This window comes from Salvelinus alpinus, chromosome 28 (assembly GCF_045679555.1).
Source record: "Salvelinus alpinus chromosome 28, SLU_Salpinus.1, whole genome shotgun sequence".
Taxonomy (NCBI): Eukaryota; Metazoa; Chordata; class Actinopteri; order Salmoniformes; family Salmonidae; genus Salvelinus; species Salvelinus alpinus.
Window position 1 is genome coordinate 43,134,646 of NC_092113.1, and position 18,967 is coordinate 43,153,612.

At 39.6% G+C, this 18,967-nt stretch overlaps 1 protein-coding gene across 3 annotated transcripts in view; it reads right to left on the reverse strand.

The window, feature by feature from the left end:
- LOC139557909 (PDZ domain-containing protein 4-like) overlaps positions 1 to 18,967 on the reverse strand; it is a 75,814-nt gene that overhangs the window by 16,998 nt on the left and 39,849 nt on the right. For all 3 annotated transcript variants that reach the window (XM_071373248.1, XM_071373244.1, XM_071373243.1), the window contains 2 exons: positions 18,799 to 18,897; positions 17,425 to 17,487 (listed from right to left, as the gene is read on the reverse strand). In XM_071373248.1, coding sequence (XP_071229349.1) covers positions 17,425 to 17,487; positions 18,799 to 18,897 — 162 coding nt within the window. The remainder of the gene's footprint in view (positions 1 to 17,424; positions 17,488 to 18,798; positions 18,898 to 18,967) is intronic.

Consider the following 18,967-nt stretch of genomic DNA (forward strand, 5'->3'; position numbering starts at 1 on the left):
GTAGGAAACAGGAAGACATTATAGACTGATCTGGATATCAATACCATTTATCTAGTGGGAAACAGGAAGACATTATGAAGACATTATGGACTGATCTGGATATCAGGATATCTGATCTGGATATCAGTCCATAGGCCGGTTCCCCTCTCTCCACTGGGATTCTCTGCCTCTAACCCTGTTACAGGGGCTGAGTCACTGGCTTGCTGGTGCTCTTTCATGCCATCCCTAGAAGGGGTGCGTCACTTGAGTGGGTTGAGTTACTGACGTGATCTTCCTGTCTGGGTTGGCGCCCCCCCTTGGTTTGTGCTGTGGTGGAGACCTTTGTGGGCTATACTCGGCCTTGTCTCAGGATTGTAAGTTGGTGGTTGAGGATTTCCCTCTAGTGGTGCGGGGGCTGTGCTTTGGCAAAGTGGGTGGGGTTATATCCTTCCTGTTTGGCCCTGTCCGGGGGTTTCTTCGGATGGGGCCACAGTGTCTCCTGACCGCTCCTGTCTCAGCCTCCAGTATTTATGCTGCAGTAGTTTATGTGTCGGGGGGCTAGGGTCAGTTGGTTACCTGGAGTACTTCTCCTGTCTTATCCAGTGTCCTGTGTGAATTTAAGTATGCTCTCTCTAATTCTCTCGTTCTCTCTTTCTCTCTGAGAACCTGAGCCCTAGGACCATACGTCAGGACTACCGGGCATGATGACACCTTGCTGTCCCCAGTCCGCCTGGCCTTGCTGCTATTCCAGTTTCAACTGTTCTGCCTGCGGTTACGGAACCCCTACCTGTCCCAGACCTGCTGTTTTCAACTCTTAATGATCGGCTATGAAAAGCCAACTGAGATTTATTCCTGATTATTATTTGACCATGCTTGTCATTTATGAACATTTTGAAAATCTTGGCTCTCTCTAATTTTCTCCTTCTCTCTTTCTTTCTCTCGGAGGACCTGGGCCCTAGGACCATGCGTCGGGACTGCCGCCCGTGGTGACTCCTTGCTGTCCCCAGTCCGCCTGGCCTTGCTGCTATTCCAGTTTCAGCTGTTCTGCCTGCGGTTATGGAACCGCCACCTGTCCCAGACCTGTTGTTTTTCAACTCTTGATGATCGGCTATGAAAAGCCAACTGAAAATTATTCATGATTATTATTTGACCATGCTTGTCACTTATGAACATTTTTGAACATCTTGGCATAGTTCTGTTATAATCTCCACCCGGCACAGCCAGAAGAGGACTGGCCACCCCTCATAGCCTGGTTCCTCTCTAGGTTTCTTCCTAGGTTTTGGCCTTTCTAGGGAGTTTTTCCTAGCCACCGTGCTTCTTCACCTGCATTACTAGCTGTTTGGGGTTTTAGGCTGGGTGTCTGTACAGCACTTCGAGATATTAGCTGATGTACGAAGGGCTATATAAAATTAAATTGATTGATTGATTGATATCAATACCATTTATCTAGTAGGAAACAGGAAGACATTATAGACTGATCTGGATATCAATACCATTTATCTAGTAGGAAACAGGAAGACATTATAGACTGATCTGGATATCAATAACATTTATCTAGTGGGAAACAGGAAGACATTATAGACTGATCTGGATATCAATACCGTTTATCTAGTAGGAAACAGGAAGACATTATAGACTGATCTGGATATCAATACCATTTATCTAGTGGGAAACAGGAAGACATTATAGACTGTTCTGGATATCAATACCATGTATCTAGTAGGAAACAGGAAGACATTATAGACTGATCTGGATATCAATACCATTTATCTAGTAGGAAACAGGAAGACATTATAGACTGATCTGGATATCAAGACCATTTATCTAGTAGGAAACAGGAAGACATTATAGACTGATCTGGATATCAATACCATTTATCTAGTAGGAAACAGGAAGACATTATAGACTGATCTGGATATCAATACCATTTATCTAGTAGGAAACAGGAAGACATTATAGACTGATCTGGATATAAATACCATTTATCTAGTAGGAAACAGGAAGACATTATAGACTGATCTGGATATCAATACCATTTATCTAGTAGGAAACAGGAAGACATTATAGACTGATCTGGATATCAATACCATTTATCTAGTAGGAAACAGGAAGACATTATAGACTGATCTGGATATCAATACCATTTATCTAGTAGGAAACAGGAAGACATTATAGACTGATCTGGATATCAATACCATTTATCTAGTAGGAAACAGGAAGACATTATAGACTGATCTGGATATCAATACCATTTATCTAGTAGGAAACAGGAAGACATTATAGACTGTTCTGGATATCAATACCATTTATCTAGTAGGAAACAGGAAGACATTATAGACTGATCTGGATATCAATACCATTTATCTAGTGGGAAACAGGAAGACATTATAGACTGATCTGGATATCAATACCATTTATCTAGTAGGAAACAGGTAGACATTATAGACTGATCTGGATATCAATACCATTTATCTAGTGGGAAACAGGAAGACATTATAGACTGATCTGGATATCAATACCATTTATCTAGTAGGAAACAGGAAGACATTATAGACTGATCTGGATATCAATACCATTTATCTAGTAGGAAACAGGAAGACTTTATGGACTGATCTGGATATCAACACCATTTATCTAGTAGGAAACAGGAAGACTTTATGGACTGATCTGGATATCAATACCATTTATCTAGTAGGAAACAGGAAGACATTATGGACTGATCTGGATATCAATACCATTTATCTAGTAGGAAACAGGAAGACATTATAGACTGATCTGGATATCAATACCATTTATCTAGTAGGAAACAGGAAGACATTATAGACTGTTCTGGATATCAATACCATTTATCTAGTAGGAAACAGGAAGACATTATAGACTGTTCTGGATATCAATACCATTTATCTAGTAGGAAACAGGAAGACATTATAGACTGATCTGGATATCAATACCATTTATCTAGTAGGAAACAGGAAGACATTATAGACTGATCTGGATATCAATACCATTTATCTAGTAGGAAACAGGAAGACATTATAGACTGATCTGGATATCAATACCATTTATCTAGTAGGAAACAGGAAGACATTATAGACTGATCTGGATATCAATACCATTTATCTAGTAAGAAACAGGAAGACATTATAGACTGATCTGGATATCAATACCATTTATCTAGTAGAAAAGAGGAAGACATTATAGACTGATCTGGATATCAATACCATTTATCTAGTAGGAAACAGGAAGACATTATAGACTGATCTGGATATCAATACCATTTATCTAGTGGGAAACAGGCAGACATTATAGACTGATCTGGATATCAATACCATTTATCTAGTAGGAAACAGGAAGACATTATAGACTGATCTGGATATCAATACCATTTATCTAGTGGGAAACAGGAAGACATTATAGACTGATCTGGATATCAATACCATTTATCTAGTAGGAAACAGGTAGACATTATAGACTGATCTGGATATCAATACCATTTATCTAGTGGGAAACAGGAAGACATTATAGACTGATCTGGATATCAATACCATTTATCTAGTAGGAAACAGGAAGACATTATAGACTGATCTGGATATCAATACCATTTATCTAGTGGGAAACAGGAAGACATTATAGACTGATCTGGATATCAATACCATTTATCTAGTAGGAAACAGGTAGACATTATAGACTGATCTGGATATCAATACCATTTATCTAGTGGGAAACAAGAAGACATTATAGACTGATCTGGATATCAATACCATTTATCTAGTAGGAAACAGGAAGACATTATAGACTGATCTGGATATCAATACCATTTATCTAGTAGGAAACAGGAAGACTTTATGGACTGATCTGGATATCAACACCATTTATCTAGTAGGAAACAGGAAGACTTTATGGACTGATCTGGATATCAATACCATTTATCTAGTAGGAAACAGGAAGACATTATAGACTGATCTGGATATCAATACCATTTATCTAGTAGGAAACAGGAAGACATTATAGACTGATCTGGATATCAATACCATTTATCTAGTAGGAAACAGGAAGACATTATAGACTGATCTGGATATCAATACCATTTATCTAGTAGGAAACAGGAAGACATTATGGACTGATCTGGATATCAATACCATTTATCTAGTAGGAAACAGGAAGATATTATGGACTGATCTGGATATCATTACCATTTATCTAGTAGGAAACAGGAAGACATTATAGACTGATCTGGATATCAAAACCATTTATCTAGTGGGAAACAGGAAGACATTATAGACTGATCTGGATATCAATACCATTTATCTAGTGGGAAACAGGAAGACATTATAGACTGATCTGGATATCAATACCATTTATCTAGTAGGAAACAGGAAGACATTATAGACTGATCTGGATATCAAAACCATTTATCTATTAGGAAACAGGAAGACATTATAGACTGATCTGGATATCAATACCATTTATCTAGTGGGAAACAGGAAGACATTATAGACTGATCTGGATATCAATACCATTTATCTAGTAGGAAACAGGAAGACATTATAGACTGATCTGGATATCAATACCATTTATCTATTAGGAAACAGGAAGACATTATAGACTGATCTGGATATCAATACCATTTATCTATTGGGAAACAGGAAGACATTATGGACTGATCTGGATATCAATACCATTTATCTAGTAGGAAACAGGTAGACATTATAGACTGATCTGGATATCAAAACCATTTATCTAGTGGGAAACAGGAAGACATTATAGACTGATCTGGATATCAATACCATTTATCTAGTAGGAAACAGGAAGACATTATAGACTGATCTGGATATCAATACCATTTATCTAGTAGGAAACAGGAAGACATTATGGACTGATCTGGATATCAATACCATTTATCTAGTAGGAAACAGGAAGACATTATAGACTGATCTGGATATCAATACCATTTATCTAGTAGGAAACAGGAAGACATTATGGACTGATCTGGATATCAATACCATTTATCTAGTAGGAAACAGGAAGACATTATGGACTGATCTGGATATCAATACCATTTATCTAGTAGGAAACAGGAAGACTTTATAGACTGATCTGGATATCAATACCATTTATCTAGTGGGAAACAGGAAGACATTATAGACTGATCTGGATATCAATACCATTTATCTAGTGGGAAACAGGAAGACATTATAGACTGATCTGGATATCAATACCATTTATCTAGTAGGAAACAGGAAGACATTATAGACTGATCTGGATATCAATACCATTTATCTAGTGGGAAACAGGAAGAAATTATAGACTGATCTGGATATCAATACCATTTATCTAGTAGGAAACAGGAAGACATTATAGACTGATCTGGATATCAATACCATTTATCTAGTAGGAAACAGGAAGACATTATAGACTGATCTGGATATCAATACCATTTATCTAGTAGGAAACAGGAAGACATTATGGACTGATCTGGATATCAATACCATTTATCTAGTAGGAAACAGGAAGACATTATAGTCTGATCTGGATATCAATACCATTTATCTAGTAGGAAACAGGAAGACATTATAGACTGATCTGGATATCAATACCATTTATCTAGTAGGAAACAGGAAGACTTTATAGACTGATCTGGATATCAATACCATTTATCTAGTAGGAAACAGGAAGACATTATAGACTGATCTGGATATCAATACCATTTATCTAGTAGGAAACAGGAAGACATTATAGACTGATCTGGATATCAATACCATTTATCTAGTAGGAAACAGGAAGACTTTATGGACTGATCTGGAGATCAACACCATTTATCTAGTAGGAAACAGGAAGACTTTATGGACTGATCTGGATATCAATACCATTTATCTAGTAGGAAACAGGAAGACTTTATGGACTGATCTGGATATCAACACCATTTATCTAGTAGGAAACAGGAAGACTTTATGGACTGATCTGGATATCAATACCATTTATCTAGTAGGAAACAGGAAGACATTATGGACTGATCTGGATATCAATACCATTTATCTAGTAGGAAACAGGAAGACATTATAGACTGATCTGGATATCAATACCATTTATCTAGTAGGAAACAGGAAGACATTATAGACTGATCTGGATATCAATACCATTTATCTAGTAGGAAACAGGAAGACATTATAGACTGTTCTGGATATCAATACCATTTATCTAGTAGGAAACAGGAAGACATTATAGACTGTTCTGGATATCAATACCATTTATCTAGTAGGAAACAGGAAGACATTATAGACTGATCTGGATATCAAGACCATTTATCTAGTAGGAAACAGGAAGACATTATAGACTGATCTGGATATCAATACCATTTATCTAGTAGGAAACAGGAAGACATTATAGACTGATCTGGATATCAATACCATTTATCTAGTAGGAAACAGGAAGACATTATAAACTGATCTGGATATCAATACCATTTATCTAGTAGGAAACAGGAAGACATTATAGACTGATCTGGATATCAATACCATTTATCTAGTAGGAAACAGGAAGACATTATAGACTGATCTGGATATCAATACCATTTATCTAGTAGGAAACAGGAAGACATTATAGACTGATCTGGATATCAACACCATTTATCTAGTAGGAAACAGGAAGACATTATAGACTGATCTGGATATCAATACCATTTATCTAGTAAGAAACAGGAAGACATTATAGACTGATCTGGATATCAATACCATTTATCTAGTAGAAAAGAGGAAGACATTATAGACTGATCTGGATATCAATACCATTTATCTAGTAGGAAACAGGAAGACATTATAGACTGATCTGGATATCAATACCATGTATCTAGTGGGAAACAGGCAGACATTATAGACTGATCTGGATATCAATACCATTTATCTAGTAGGAAACAGGAAGACATTATAGACTGATCTGGATATCAATACCATTTATCTAGTGGGAAACAGGAAGACATTATAGACTGATCTGGATATCAATACCATTTATCTAGTAGGAAACAGGTAGACATTATAGACTGATCTGGATATCAATACCATTTATCTAGTGGGAAACAGGAAGACATTATAGACTGATCTGGATATCAATACCATTTATCTAGTAGGAAACAGGAAGACATTATAGACTGATCTGGATATCAATACCATTTATCTAGTGGGAAACAGGAAGACATTATAGACTGATCTGGATATCAATACCATTTATCTAGTAGGAAACAGGTAGACATTATAGACTGATCTGGATATCAATACCATTTATCTAGTGGGAAACAAGAAGACATTATAGACTGATCTGGATATCAATACCATTTATCTAGTAGGAAACAGGAAGACATTATAGACTGATCTGGATATCAATACCATTTATCTAGTAGGAAACAGGAAGACTTTATGGACTGATCTGGATATCAACACCATTTATCTAGTAGGAAACAGGAAGACTTTATGGACTGATCTGGATATCAATACCATTTATCTAGTAGGAAACAGGAAGACATTATAGACTGATCTGGATATCAATACCATTTATCTAGTAGGAAACAGGAAGACATTATAGACTGATCTGGATATCAATACCATTTATCTAGTAGGAAACAGGAAGACATTATAGACTGATCTGGATATCAATACCATTTATCTAGTAGGAAACAGGAAGACATTATGGACTGATCTGGATATCAATACCATTTATCTAGTAGGAAACAGGAAGATATTATGGACTGATCTGGATATCATTACCATTTATCTAGTAGGAAACAGGAAGACATTATAGACTGATCTGGATATCAAAACCATTTATCTAGTGGGAAACAGGAAGACATTATAGACTGATCTGGATATCAATACCATTTATCTAGTGGGAAACAGGAAGACATTATAGACTGATCTGGATATCAATACCATTTATCTAGTAGGAAACAGGAAGACATTATAGACTGATCTGGATATCAAAACGATTTATCTATTAGGAAACAGGAAGACATTATAGACTGATCTGGATATCAATACCATTTATCTAGTGGGAAACAGGAAGACATTATAGACTGATCTGGATATCAATACCATTTATCTAGTAGGAAACAGGAAGACATTATAGACTGATCTGGATATCAATACCATTTATCTATTAGGAAACAGGAAGACATTATAGACTGATCTGGATATCAATACCATTTATCTATTGGGAAACAGGACGACATTATGGACTGATCTGGATATCAATACCATTTATCTAGTAGGAAACAGGTAGACATTATAGACTGATCTGGATATCAAAACCATTTATCTAGTGGGAAACAGGAAGACATTATAGACTGATCTGGATATCAATACCATTTATCTAGTAGGAAACAGGAAGACATTATAGACTGATCTGGATATCAATACCATTTATCTAGTAGGAAACAGGAAGACATTATAGACTGATCTGGATATCAATACCATTTATCTAGTAGGAAACAGGAAGACATTATGGACTGATCTGGATATCAATACCATTTATCTAGTAGGAAACAGGAAGACATTATAGACTGATCTGGATATCAATACCATTTATCTAGTAGGAAACAGGAAGACATTATGGACTGATCTGGATATCAATACCATTTATCTAGTAGGAAACAGGAAGACATTATGGACTGATCTGGATATCAATACCATTTATCTAGTAGGAAACAGGAAGACTTTATAGACTGATCTGGATATCAATACCATTTATCTAGTGGGAAACAGGAAGACATTATAGACTGATCTGGATATCAATACCATTTATCTAGTGGGAAACAGGAAGACATTATAGACTGATCTGGATATCAATACCATTTATCTAGTAGGAAACAGGAAGACATTATAGACTGATCTGGATATCAATACCATTTATCTAGTGGGAAACAGGAAGAAATTATAGACTGATCTGGATATCAATACCATTTATCTAGTAGGAAACAGGAAGACATTATAGACTGATCTGGATATCAATACCATTTATCTAGTAGGAAACAGGAAGACATTATAGACTGATCTGGATATCAATACCATTTATCTAGTAGGAAACAGGAAGACATTATGGACTGATCTGGATATCAATACCATTTATCTAGTAGGAAACAGGAAGACATTATAGACTGATCTGGATATCAATACCATTTATCTAGTAGGAAACAGGAAGACATTATAGACTGATCTGGATATCAATACCATTTATCTAGTAGGAAACAGGAAGACTTTATAGACTGATCTGGATATCAATACCATTTATCTAGTAGGAAACAGGAAGACATTATAGACTGATCTGGATATCAATACCATTTATCTAGTAGGAAACAGGAAGACATTATAGACTGATCTGGATATCAATACCATTTATCTAGTAGGAAACAGGAAGACTTTATGGACTGATCTGGAGATCAACACCATTTATCTAGTAGGAAACAGGAAGACTTTATGGACTGATCTGGATATCAATACCATTTATCTAGTAGGAAACAGGAAGACTTTATGGACTGATCTGGATATCAATACCATTTATCTAGTAGGAAACAGGAAGACATTATAGACTGATCTGGATATCAATACCATTTATCTAGTGGGAAACAGGAAGACATTATAGACTGATCTGGATATCAATACCATTTATCTAGTAGGAAACAGGAAGACATTATAGACTGATCTGGATATCAATACCATTTATCTAGTAGGAAACAGGAAGACATTATAGACTGATCTGGATATCAATACCATTTATCTAGTAGGAAACAGGAAACCATTATAGACTGATCTGGATATCAATACCATTTATCTAGTAGGAAACAGGAAGACATTATGGACTGATCTGGATATCAATACCATTTATCTAGTAGGAAACAGGAAGACATTATAGACTGATCTGGATATCAATACCATTTATCTAGTAGGAAACAGGAAGACATTATGGACTGATCTGGATATCAATACCATTTATCTAGTAGGAAACAGGAAGACTTTATAGACTGATCTGGATATCAATACCATTTATCTAGTAGGAAACAGGAAGACATTATAGACTGATCTGGATATCAATACCATTTATCTAGTAGGAAACAGGAAGACATTATAGACTGATCTGGATATCAATACCATTTATCTAGTAGGAAACAGGAAGACATTATAGACTGTTCTGGATATCAATACCATTTATCTAGTAGGAAAAAGGAAGACATTATAGACTGTTCTGGATATCAATACCATTTATCTAGTAGGAAACAGGAAGACATTATAGACTGATCTGGATATCAATACCATTTATCTAGTAGGAAACAGGAAGACATTATAGACTGATCTGGATATCAATACCATTTATCTAGATGGAAACAGGAAGACATTACATTATAGACTGATCTGGATATCAATACCATTTATCTAGTAGGAAACAGGAAGACATTATAGACTGTGGGATGTTCATACAAAGTGATTAAAACATTATGCAATCAATATGATTCATATCCAGGGTTGGGGTCAATTATAGTGAATAAGGAGGAAACTCGGAGTTGAATTGTATTGATGTACTGGTTCATGACTTGACAATATCATCAGCCCCTTTACATCAATGTAAAAAGAGAAGCTCATGATTCTACTGAGCAGTTCCACACATTGTCCTCGCACATGATATCCATTTTGTCTTAGTCCACAAGCTCAAATTAAATCAGATCACAAGTCAAATGCTTCGTAAACAACAGGTTTAGACTACCTGTGAAATGCTTCCTTACGGGACCTTCTCAACAATGAGGAGAAACATAAATAATAATAATAATAATAACAACATGAGGAATAAATACTTAATGAGTAACGATAACATGGCTATATACCTGGGGTACCAGTACTGAGTCAATGATAACATGGCTATATACCTGGGGTACCAGTACTGAGTCAATGATAACTTGACTATATACCTGGGGTACCAGTATTGAGTCAATGATAACTTGGCTATATACCTAGGGTACCAGTACTGAGTCAATGATAACATGGCTGTATACACAGAGTACCAGTACTGAGTCAATGATAACATGGCTATATACACAGGGTACCAGTACTGAGTCAATGATAACATGGCTGTATACACAGAGTACCATTACTGAGTCAATGATAACATGGCTATATACACAGAGTACCAGTACTGAGTCAATGATAACATGGCTATATACACAGAGTACCAGTACTGAGTCAATGACAACATGGCTGTATACACAGGGTACCAGTACTGAGTCAATGGTAACATGGCTATATACCTGGGGTACCAGTACTGAGTCAATGATAACATGGCTATATACACAGAGTACCAGTACTGAGGTAATGATAGCATGGCTATATACACAGAGTACCAGTACTGAGTCAATGATAACATGGCTGTATACACAGAGTACCAGTACTGAGTCAATGATAACATGGCTATATACACAGAGTACCAGTACTGAGGCAATGATAACATGGCTATATACACAGAGTACCAGTACTGAGTCAATGATAACATGGCTATATACACAGAGTACCAGTACTGAGTCAATGGTAACATGGCTATATACCTGGGGTACCAGTACTGAGTCAATGATAACATGGCTATATACACAGAGTACCAGTACTGAGTTAATGATACCATGGCTGTATACACAGGGTACCAGTACTGAGTCAATGATAACATGGCTATATACACAGGGTACCAGTACTGAGTCAATGGTAACATGGCTATATACACAGAGTACCAGTACTGAGTCAATGATAACATGGCTATATACACAGGGTACCAGTACTGAGTCAATGGTAACATGGCTATATACCTGGGGTACCAGTACTGAGTCAATGATAACATGGCTATATACACAGAGTACCAGTACTGAGTTAATGATACCATGGCTATATACACAGAGTACCAGTACTGAGTCAATGATAACATGTCTGTATACACAGAGTACCAGTACTGAGTCAATGATAACATGGCTATATACACAGGGTACCAGTACTGAGTTAATGATACCATGGCTATATACACAGAGTACCAGTACTGGGTCAATGATAACATGGTTATATACACAGAGTACCAGTACTGAATCAATGATAACATGGCTATTTACACAGGGTACCAGTACTGAGTCAATGATAACATGGCTATATACACAGAGTACCAGTACTGAGTCAATGATAACATGGCTATATACACAGAGTACCAGTACTGAGTCAATGATAACATGGCTATATACACAGAGTACCAGTACTGAGTTAATGATAACATGGCTGTATAAACAGAGTACCAGTACTGAGTTAATGATAACATGGCTGTATACACAGAGTACCAGTACTGAGTTAATGATAACATGGCTGTATACACAGAGTACCAGTACTGAGTCAATGATAACATTGCTATATACCTGGGGTACCAGTACTGAGTCAATGATAACATTGCTATATACCTGGGGTACCAGTACTGAGTCAATGATAACATTGCTATATACCTGGGGTACCAGTACTGAGTCAATGTGCAAGGGTACGAGGTAATAACATGGCCATATACCTGGTGTACCAGTACCGAATCCATGTGCAGGGGTACAAGGTAATTGAGGTAGATATGTACATATACACTATATACAAAAGTATGTGGACACCCTTTCAAATGAGTGGATTCGGCTATTTCAACCACACCTGTTGCTTACATGTGTATAAAATTGAGCACACAGCCATGCTATCTCCATAGACAAACACTGGCAGTAGAATGGCCTTACTGAAGAGCTCAGTGACATTCAATGTGGCACCGTCACAGGATGCCACCTTTCCAACAAGTCAGTTTATCCAATTTCTGCCCTGCTAGAGCTGCCCTGGTCAACTGTAGGGGCTGTTATTGGTGGGGCCTCCCAGGTGGCGCAGTGTGTCACCAGAGATTCTGGGTTCTAGTCCAGGCTCTGTCGCAGCCGGCCGCGACCGGGAGGCCCATGGGGCGGCGCACAATTGGCCCTGCGTTGTCTGTGTTAGGGAGGGTTTGTCCGGCAGGGATATCCTTGTCTCATCGCGCACTAGCGACTCCTGTGGCGGGCCGGGCGCAGTGCACGCTGACCAGGTCGCTAGGTGTACGTGTTTCCTCCGACACATTGGTGCGGCTTGCTTCTGGGTTGGATGTGCATTGTGTTAAGAAGCAGTGCGGCTAGGTTGGTTTGTGTTTCGGAGGAGTCCGTACGGGAGTTGCAGCGATGACACAAAACTGTAACTTCTACCAATTGGAAACCACGAAATTGGGGAGAAAAAATGAGTAAAAAATATGTATATATAAAAAATAAAAAATGTGCTGTTATTGTTAAGTGGAAACATCTAGGAGCAACAACGGCTCAGCCACAAGGTGGTAGGCACACAAGCTCACAGAACGGGACCGCCAAGTGCTGAAGCACGCAGTGCGTAAAAATCATGTCCTCGTTTGCAACACTCACTACTGAGTTCCAAACTGGCTCTGGAAGCAACGACAGCACAAGAACTGTTCATAGGGAGCTTCACGATATGGGTTTCCATGGCCGAGCAGCCGCACACAAGCCTAAGATCACCATGCAATGCCAAGCATCGTCTGGAGTGGTGTAAATCCAGTGGCATTTTCCATCCAAGTTGTCAGACCCCGGTGGTTTGTCATTGTTGATAGACAACAATATTTGTTCACCTCTTCCACACTCACTTTACGGAATTCAAAATTGCAATGCTTGACTAATTATACTTGGATGTGTAGTGTCAGCGTTTGTTGCTGGCATTTCATGCTTAGGTTTGCTAATCCTGCCAATGAAAAAATCATTAAAGTAATTGGCAATATCAGTGGGTTTTGTGATGAATAAGCCATCTAATTCAAAAAATTATGGAGCCGAGTTTGCCTTGGGCCCCAAATTTAACTCAAGGTACTGCAAATATTTTTACTATCATTCTTTGTATAATTTATTTTTGTTTCATAGGATAGTTTCTTCTTTTTATTCAGTTTAGTCAGATGATTTCTCAATTGGCAGTACGTTTGCCAATCGGTTGTGCAGCCAGATGTCTCGTCTAATCCGGCGTTTGACGTCACCGGTTTATTAACAACCATTATTACGTGCACCTGCCATCAATCATTACTCGCACCTGCTCCTCATGATGAGGCACACCTGGATTCCATTTCCTCTCTCATTACCTCCACTATATCTAGCATTCACTTAGGTTTATTCCCCAGGCGGTATTGATGTTGTTTCATGTCCGTATGCTACTCTTGTTTCAGTCCATGTTTCGTTTATTATTAAACTCACCCCCTGCACTTGCTTCCCGACTCCCAGCGTCTACGTTACACCAGACTTATTTCTTATTTCTTTTGCCTCATCCCTCTCAAACATACAATTTTACAATTCCTCATCATTCCACATTTTTTTTTCTTAAAACCTCTTAAGGATTAGCCCCTTTTTTCAATTTTTTGCCTAAAATGACATACCCAAATCTAACTGCCTGTAGCTCAGGCCCTGAAGCAAGGATATATCATGACACAAGGTGAGACCCAGATGCAAACACAGGAGGCAGATGATTGGCGTCGTACAATGTTTATTAATCCAAAAGGAACAGGCAAGAGAATACTCGTGGACAGGCAAAAAGGTCAAAACCAGATCGGAGTCCAGGAGGTACAGAGTGTCAGACAGAATGGTCAGGCAGACAGAATGGTCAGGCAGATGGGTACAAAGTCCAGAAACAGGCAAGGGTCAAAACCGGGAGGACAAGAAAAGGTAACGTAACAAAATGTGGGAAAAGTCAAGGGGTCTGAATACTTTCCGAATGCTCTGTATATAAATATATGAAGTAATTATTAATAAAGGTACCAGTGTTCAATGACTATGTACATAAGGCTCTAAGGTCAAATCAAATCCAATTTTATTGGTCACATGGTTAGCAGATGTTAATGCGAGTGTAGCGAAATGCTTGTGTTTCTAGTTCCAGCAATGCAGTAATATCTAACAATTTCACAACAACTACCTTATACACACAAGTGTAAAGGAATGAATAAGAATATGTACATATAAGTATATGGATGAGCGATGGCCGTGCGGCATAGACAAGATGCAGTAGATGGTATAGAGTACAGTATATACATATGAGATGAGTAATGTAGGGTATGTAAACATTATATAAAGTGGCATTGTTTAAAGTGACTATTGATATATTTACTACTTTTATTATTAAAGTGGCTCGAGATTTGAGTCAGTATGTTGGCAGCAGCCACTCAATGTTAGTGATGGCTGTTTAACAGTCTGATGGCCTTGCGATAGAAGCTGTTTTTCAGTCTCTCTGTCCCAGCTTTGATGCACCTATCCTGACCTCACCTTCTGGATGATAGCGAGGTGAACAGGCTGTGTCTCTTGATGTCCTTGATGATCTTTTTGGCCTATCTGTGACATCAGGTGGTGTAGGTGTCCTGGAGGGCAGTTAGTTTGCCCCCGGTGATGCGTTGTGCAGACCTCACTATCCTCTGGAGAGCCCTACGGTTGTGGGCGGAGCAGTTGCCGTACCAGGCAGTGATACAGCCCGACAGGATGCTCTCGATTGTGCATCTGTAAAGGTTTGTGAGTGTTTTCGGTGACAAGACAAATTTCTTGAGTGTGAGGTTATTTTCCTGACACCACACTCCGAGGGCCCTCACCTCCTCCCTGTTGGCTGTCTCGTCGCTGTTGGTAATCAAGCCTACCACTGTAGTGTCGTCTGCAAACTTGATGATTGAGTTAGAGGCGTGCATGGCCACGCAGTCATGGGTGAACAGGGAGTACAGGAGAGGGCTGAGAATGCACCCTTGTGGGGCCCCAATGTTGAGGATCAGCGGGGGGGAGATGTTGTTTCCTACCCTCACCACCTGGGGGCGGCCCATCAGAAAGTCCAGCACAGGGCGGGGTCGAGACCCAGGGTCTCGAGCTTAATGACGAGTTTGGAGGGTACTATGGTGTTAAATGTTGAGCTGTAATCGATGAACAGCATTCTTACATAGGTATTCCTCTTATCCAGATGGGTTAGGGCAGTGTGCAGTGTGATTGCAATTGCGTCGTCTTTGGACCTATTGGGGCGGTAAGCAAATTGGAGTGGGTCTAGGGTGTCCGGTAGGGTGGAGGTGATATGGTCCTTGACTAGTCTCTCAAAGCACTTCATGATGACGGAAGTGAGTGCTTACGGGGCGATAGTCGTTTAGCTCAGTTACCTAAGCTTTCTTGGGAACAGGAGCAATGGTGGCCATCTTGAAGCATGTGGGAACAGCAGACTGGGGTAGGGATTGATGTAATATGTCCGTGAGCAAAGAAGTTGTTTAGTTTGTCTGGGAGCAAGGCATCGTGGTCTGCGACAGGGCTGGTTTTCTTTTTGTAGTTCGTGATTGACTGTAGACCCTACCACACATACGTCTCATGTCTGAGCCGTTGAATTGCGGCTCTGCTTTGTCTCTATACTGACGCTTAGCTTGTTTGATTGCCTTGCGGAGGGAATAGCTACACTGTTTGTATTCGGTCATGTTTCCAGTCACCTTGCCACGATGCCTCCTTTCTTTTTGATTACCAATTTACCCCTTTTACCAAAGAGCACCTTCTATATACCAAAATGTACTATTGTGTACCTTAGTAGCGCTTCCCTTCCTCCTCTTTCTACTAGTAGGATCAGATTGGTCAGACCAGCGTTGAACAGACCTGAGCACGGGCGTTTCCTGTTTTAGTTTCTGTCTATAGGCTGGGAGTAACAAAATGGAGTCATGGTCAGATTTGCCGAGAGGAGGGCTATGTATGCGTCACGGAAGTTTGAGTAGCAATGATCCAGAATGCTGCCAGCCCGGGTTGCGCATTCGATATGCTGAAAGCCTTGTTTTCAGATTAGCTTTGTTAAAATCCCCAGCTACAATAAATGCAGCCTCAGGATATGTGGTTTCCAGTTTACATAGAGTCCAGTGAAGTTCTTTCAGGGCCGTCGAGGTGTCTGCTTGGGGGGGGGGGATGATTATAATCGAAGAGAATTCTCTTGGTAGATAATGCGGTCGGCATTTGATTGTAAGGAATTCTAGGTCAGGTGAACAAAAGGATTTGAGTTCCTGTATGTTGTTATAATCGCACCACGACTCGTTAATCATAAGGCATACACAGGGTAGAGTACCGGGTGGTTTGGAACGAGAAACCAACATCAGTAACCATGGTGATATGGAGCAGTGATGGGCCATTATTTTCCACTCCCTGGCAGGCAGCTCACAGAGACTTTTATCGTGTTGAGTAAAAGTTGCGTCATCCTTCGTTCCTTCTCCTCTATTCTTAGGCAGAGCTGTCAGCCTGTCACTGGGGCACTCTCTCACCACCCAGTAACAGCACAGAAAGTGGCTAAAGCTCTACTAGAGACTGGAAGTGAAGTGAATTGGCCTACTTTGTCAAGTGGGTGGGGTGTGTGTGTGTTGGCCTACCTGCAGAATTCTGTCTCCTTCACGGATACGTCCGTTCTTTGCTGCTATACTGTTGGGATTGACCTGAAGAGAAGAGATGAGTTATGGGCCAATGTAGTACACTAATTTCAAGGATTAGTACCAGACTTTGTTTTTCTACATTTTAATTGGTCTTGGTCCCAACATGGCCTTGGTCTCCACATGGTCTTAACATGGTCTTGGTCTCCACATGGTCTTAACATGGTCTTGGTCTCAACATGGTCTTTAAATGGTCTTGGTCTCCACATGGTCTCAACATGGTCTTGGTCTCCACATGGTCTTAACATGGTCTTGGTCTTAACATGGTCTTGGTCTCATCATGGTCTTGGTCTCAACATGGTCTCAACATGGTCTTCGTCTCACCAATGTCTTGGTCTCACCAATGTCTTGGTCTCATCAATGTCTTGGTCTCATCAATGTCTTGGTCTCAACATGGTCTTGGTCTCATCAATGTCTTGGTCTCAACATGGTCTTGTTCTTGGTCTCAACATGGTCTTGGTCTCAACATGGTATTGGTCTTGGTCCCAACATGGTCTTGGACTCATCATGGTCTTTACATGGTCTTGGTCTTGGTCTCATCGTGGTCTTGGTCTCATCATGGTCTTGGTCTCATCGTGGTCTTTACATGGTCTTGGTCTTGGTCTCATCGTGGTCTCATCATGGTCTTGGTCTCAACATGGTATTGGTCTTGGTCCCAACATGGTCTTGGACTCATCGTGGTCTTTACATGGTCTTGGTCTTGGTCTCATCGTGGTCTTGGTCTCATCATGGTCTCATCATGGTCTTGGTCTCATCATGGTCTTAACATGGTCTTGGTCTCAACATGGTCTTGGTCTTAACATTGTCTTGGTCTCATCGTTGTCTTGGTCTCATCGTGGTCTTGGTCTCATCGTGGTCTTGGTCTCACCAATGTCATGGTCTTAACATGGTCTTGGTCTCATCAATGTCTTGGTCTCAACATGGTATTGGACTCATCATGGTCTTAACATGGTCTTGGTATCATCAATGTCTTGGTCTCAACATGGTATTGGACTCAACATGGTCTAAACATGGTCTTGGTCTCAACATGGTCTTGGTCTCATCAATGTCATGGTCTTAACATGGTCTTGGTCTCATCAATGTATTGGTCTCAACATGGTCTTGGTCTCATCATGGTCTAAACATGGTCTTGGTCTCAACATGGTCTTGGTCCCAACATGGCCTTGGTCTCATCAATGTATTGGTCCCAACATGGCCTTGGTCTCATCATTGTCTTGATCTCACCATAGTCTTGGTCCCAACATGGTCTTCATACACTGGGTCTCTAAAGGTCTCTAATCTCTGGTTAATACATATGCTGCTGGCCTTATTGCTCACCTCTCCTACATATATTCCCAGGTCCTCCTCATCGTCTGTACAGTAACACACTGTCAACCCCAGCTTGTCTTGTTGACTGGACTTATACAGCTCCACCTCCTATAGAGAAGGGGGGGGAGAGAGACAGGAAGACAGAGGAAGAGGAGAGAGAAAGAGAGAGAGACGAGAA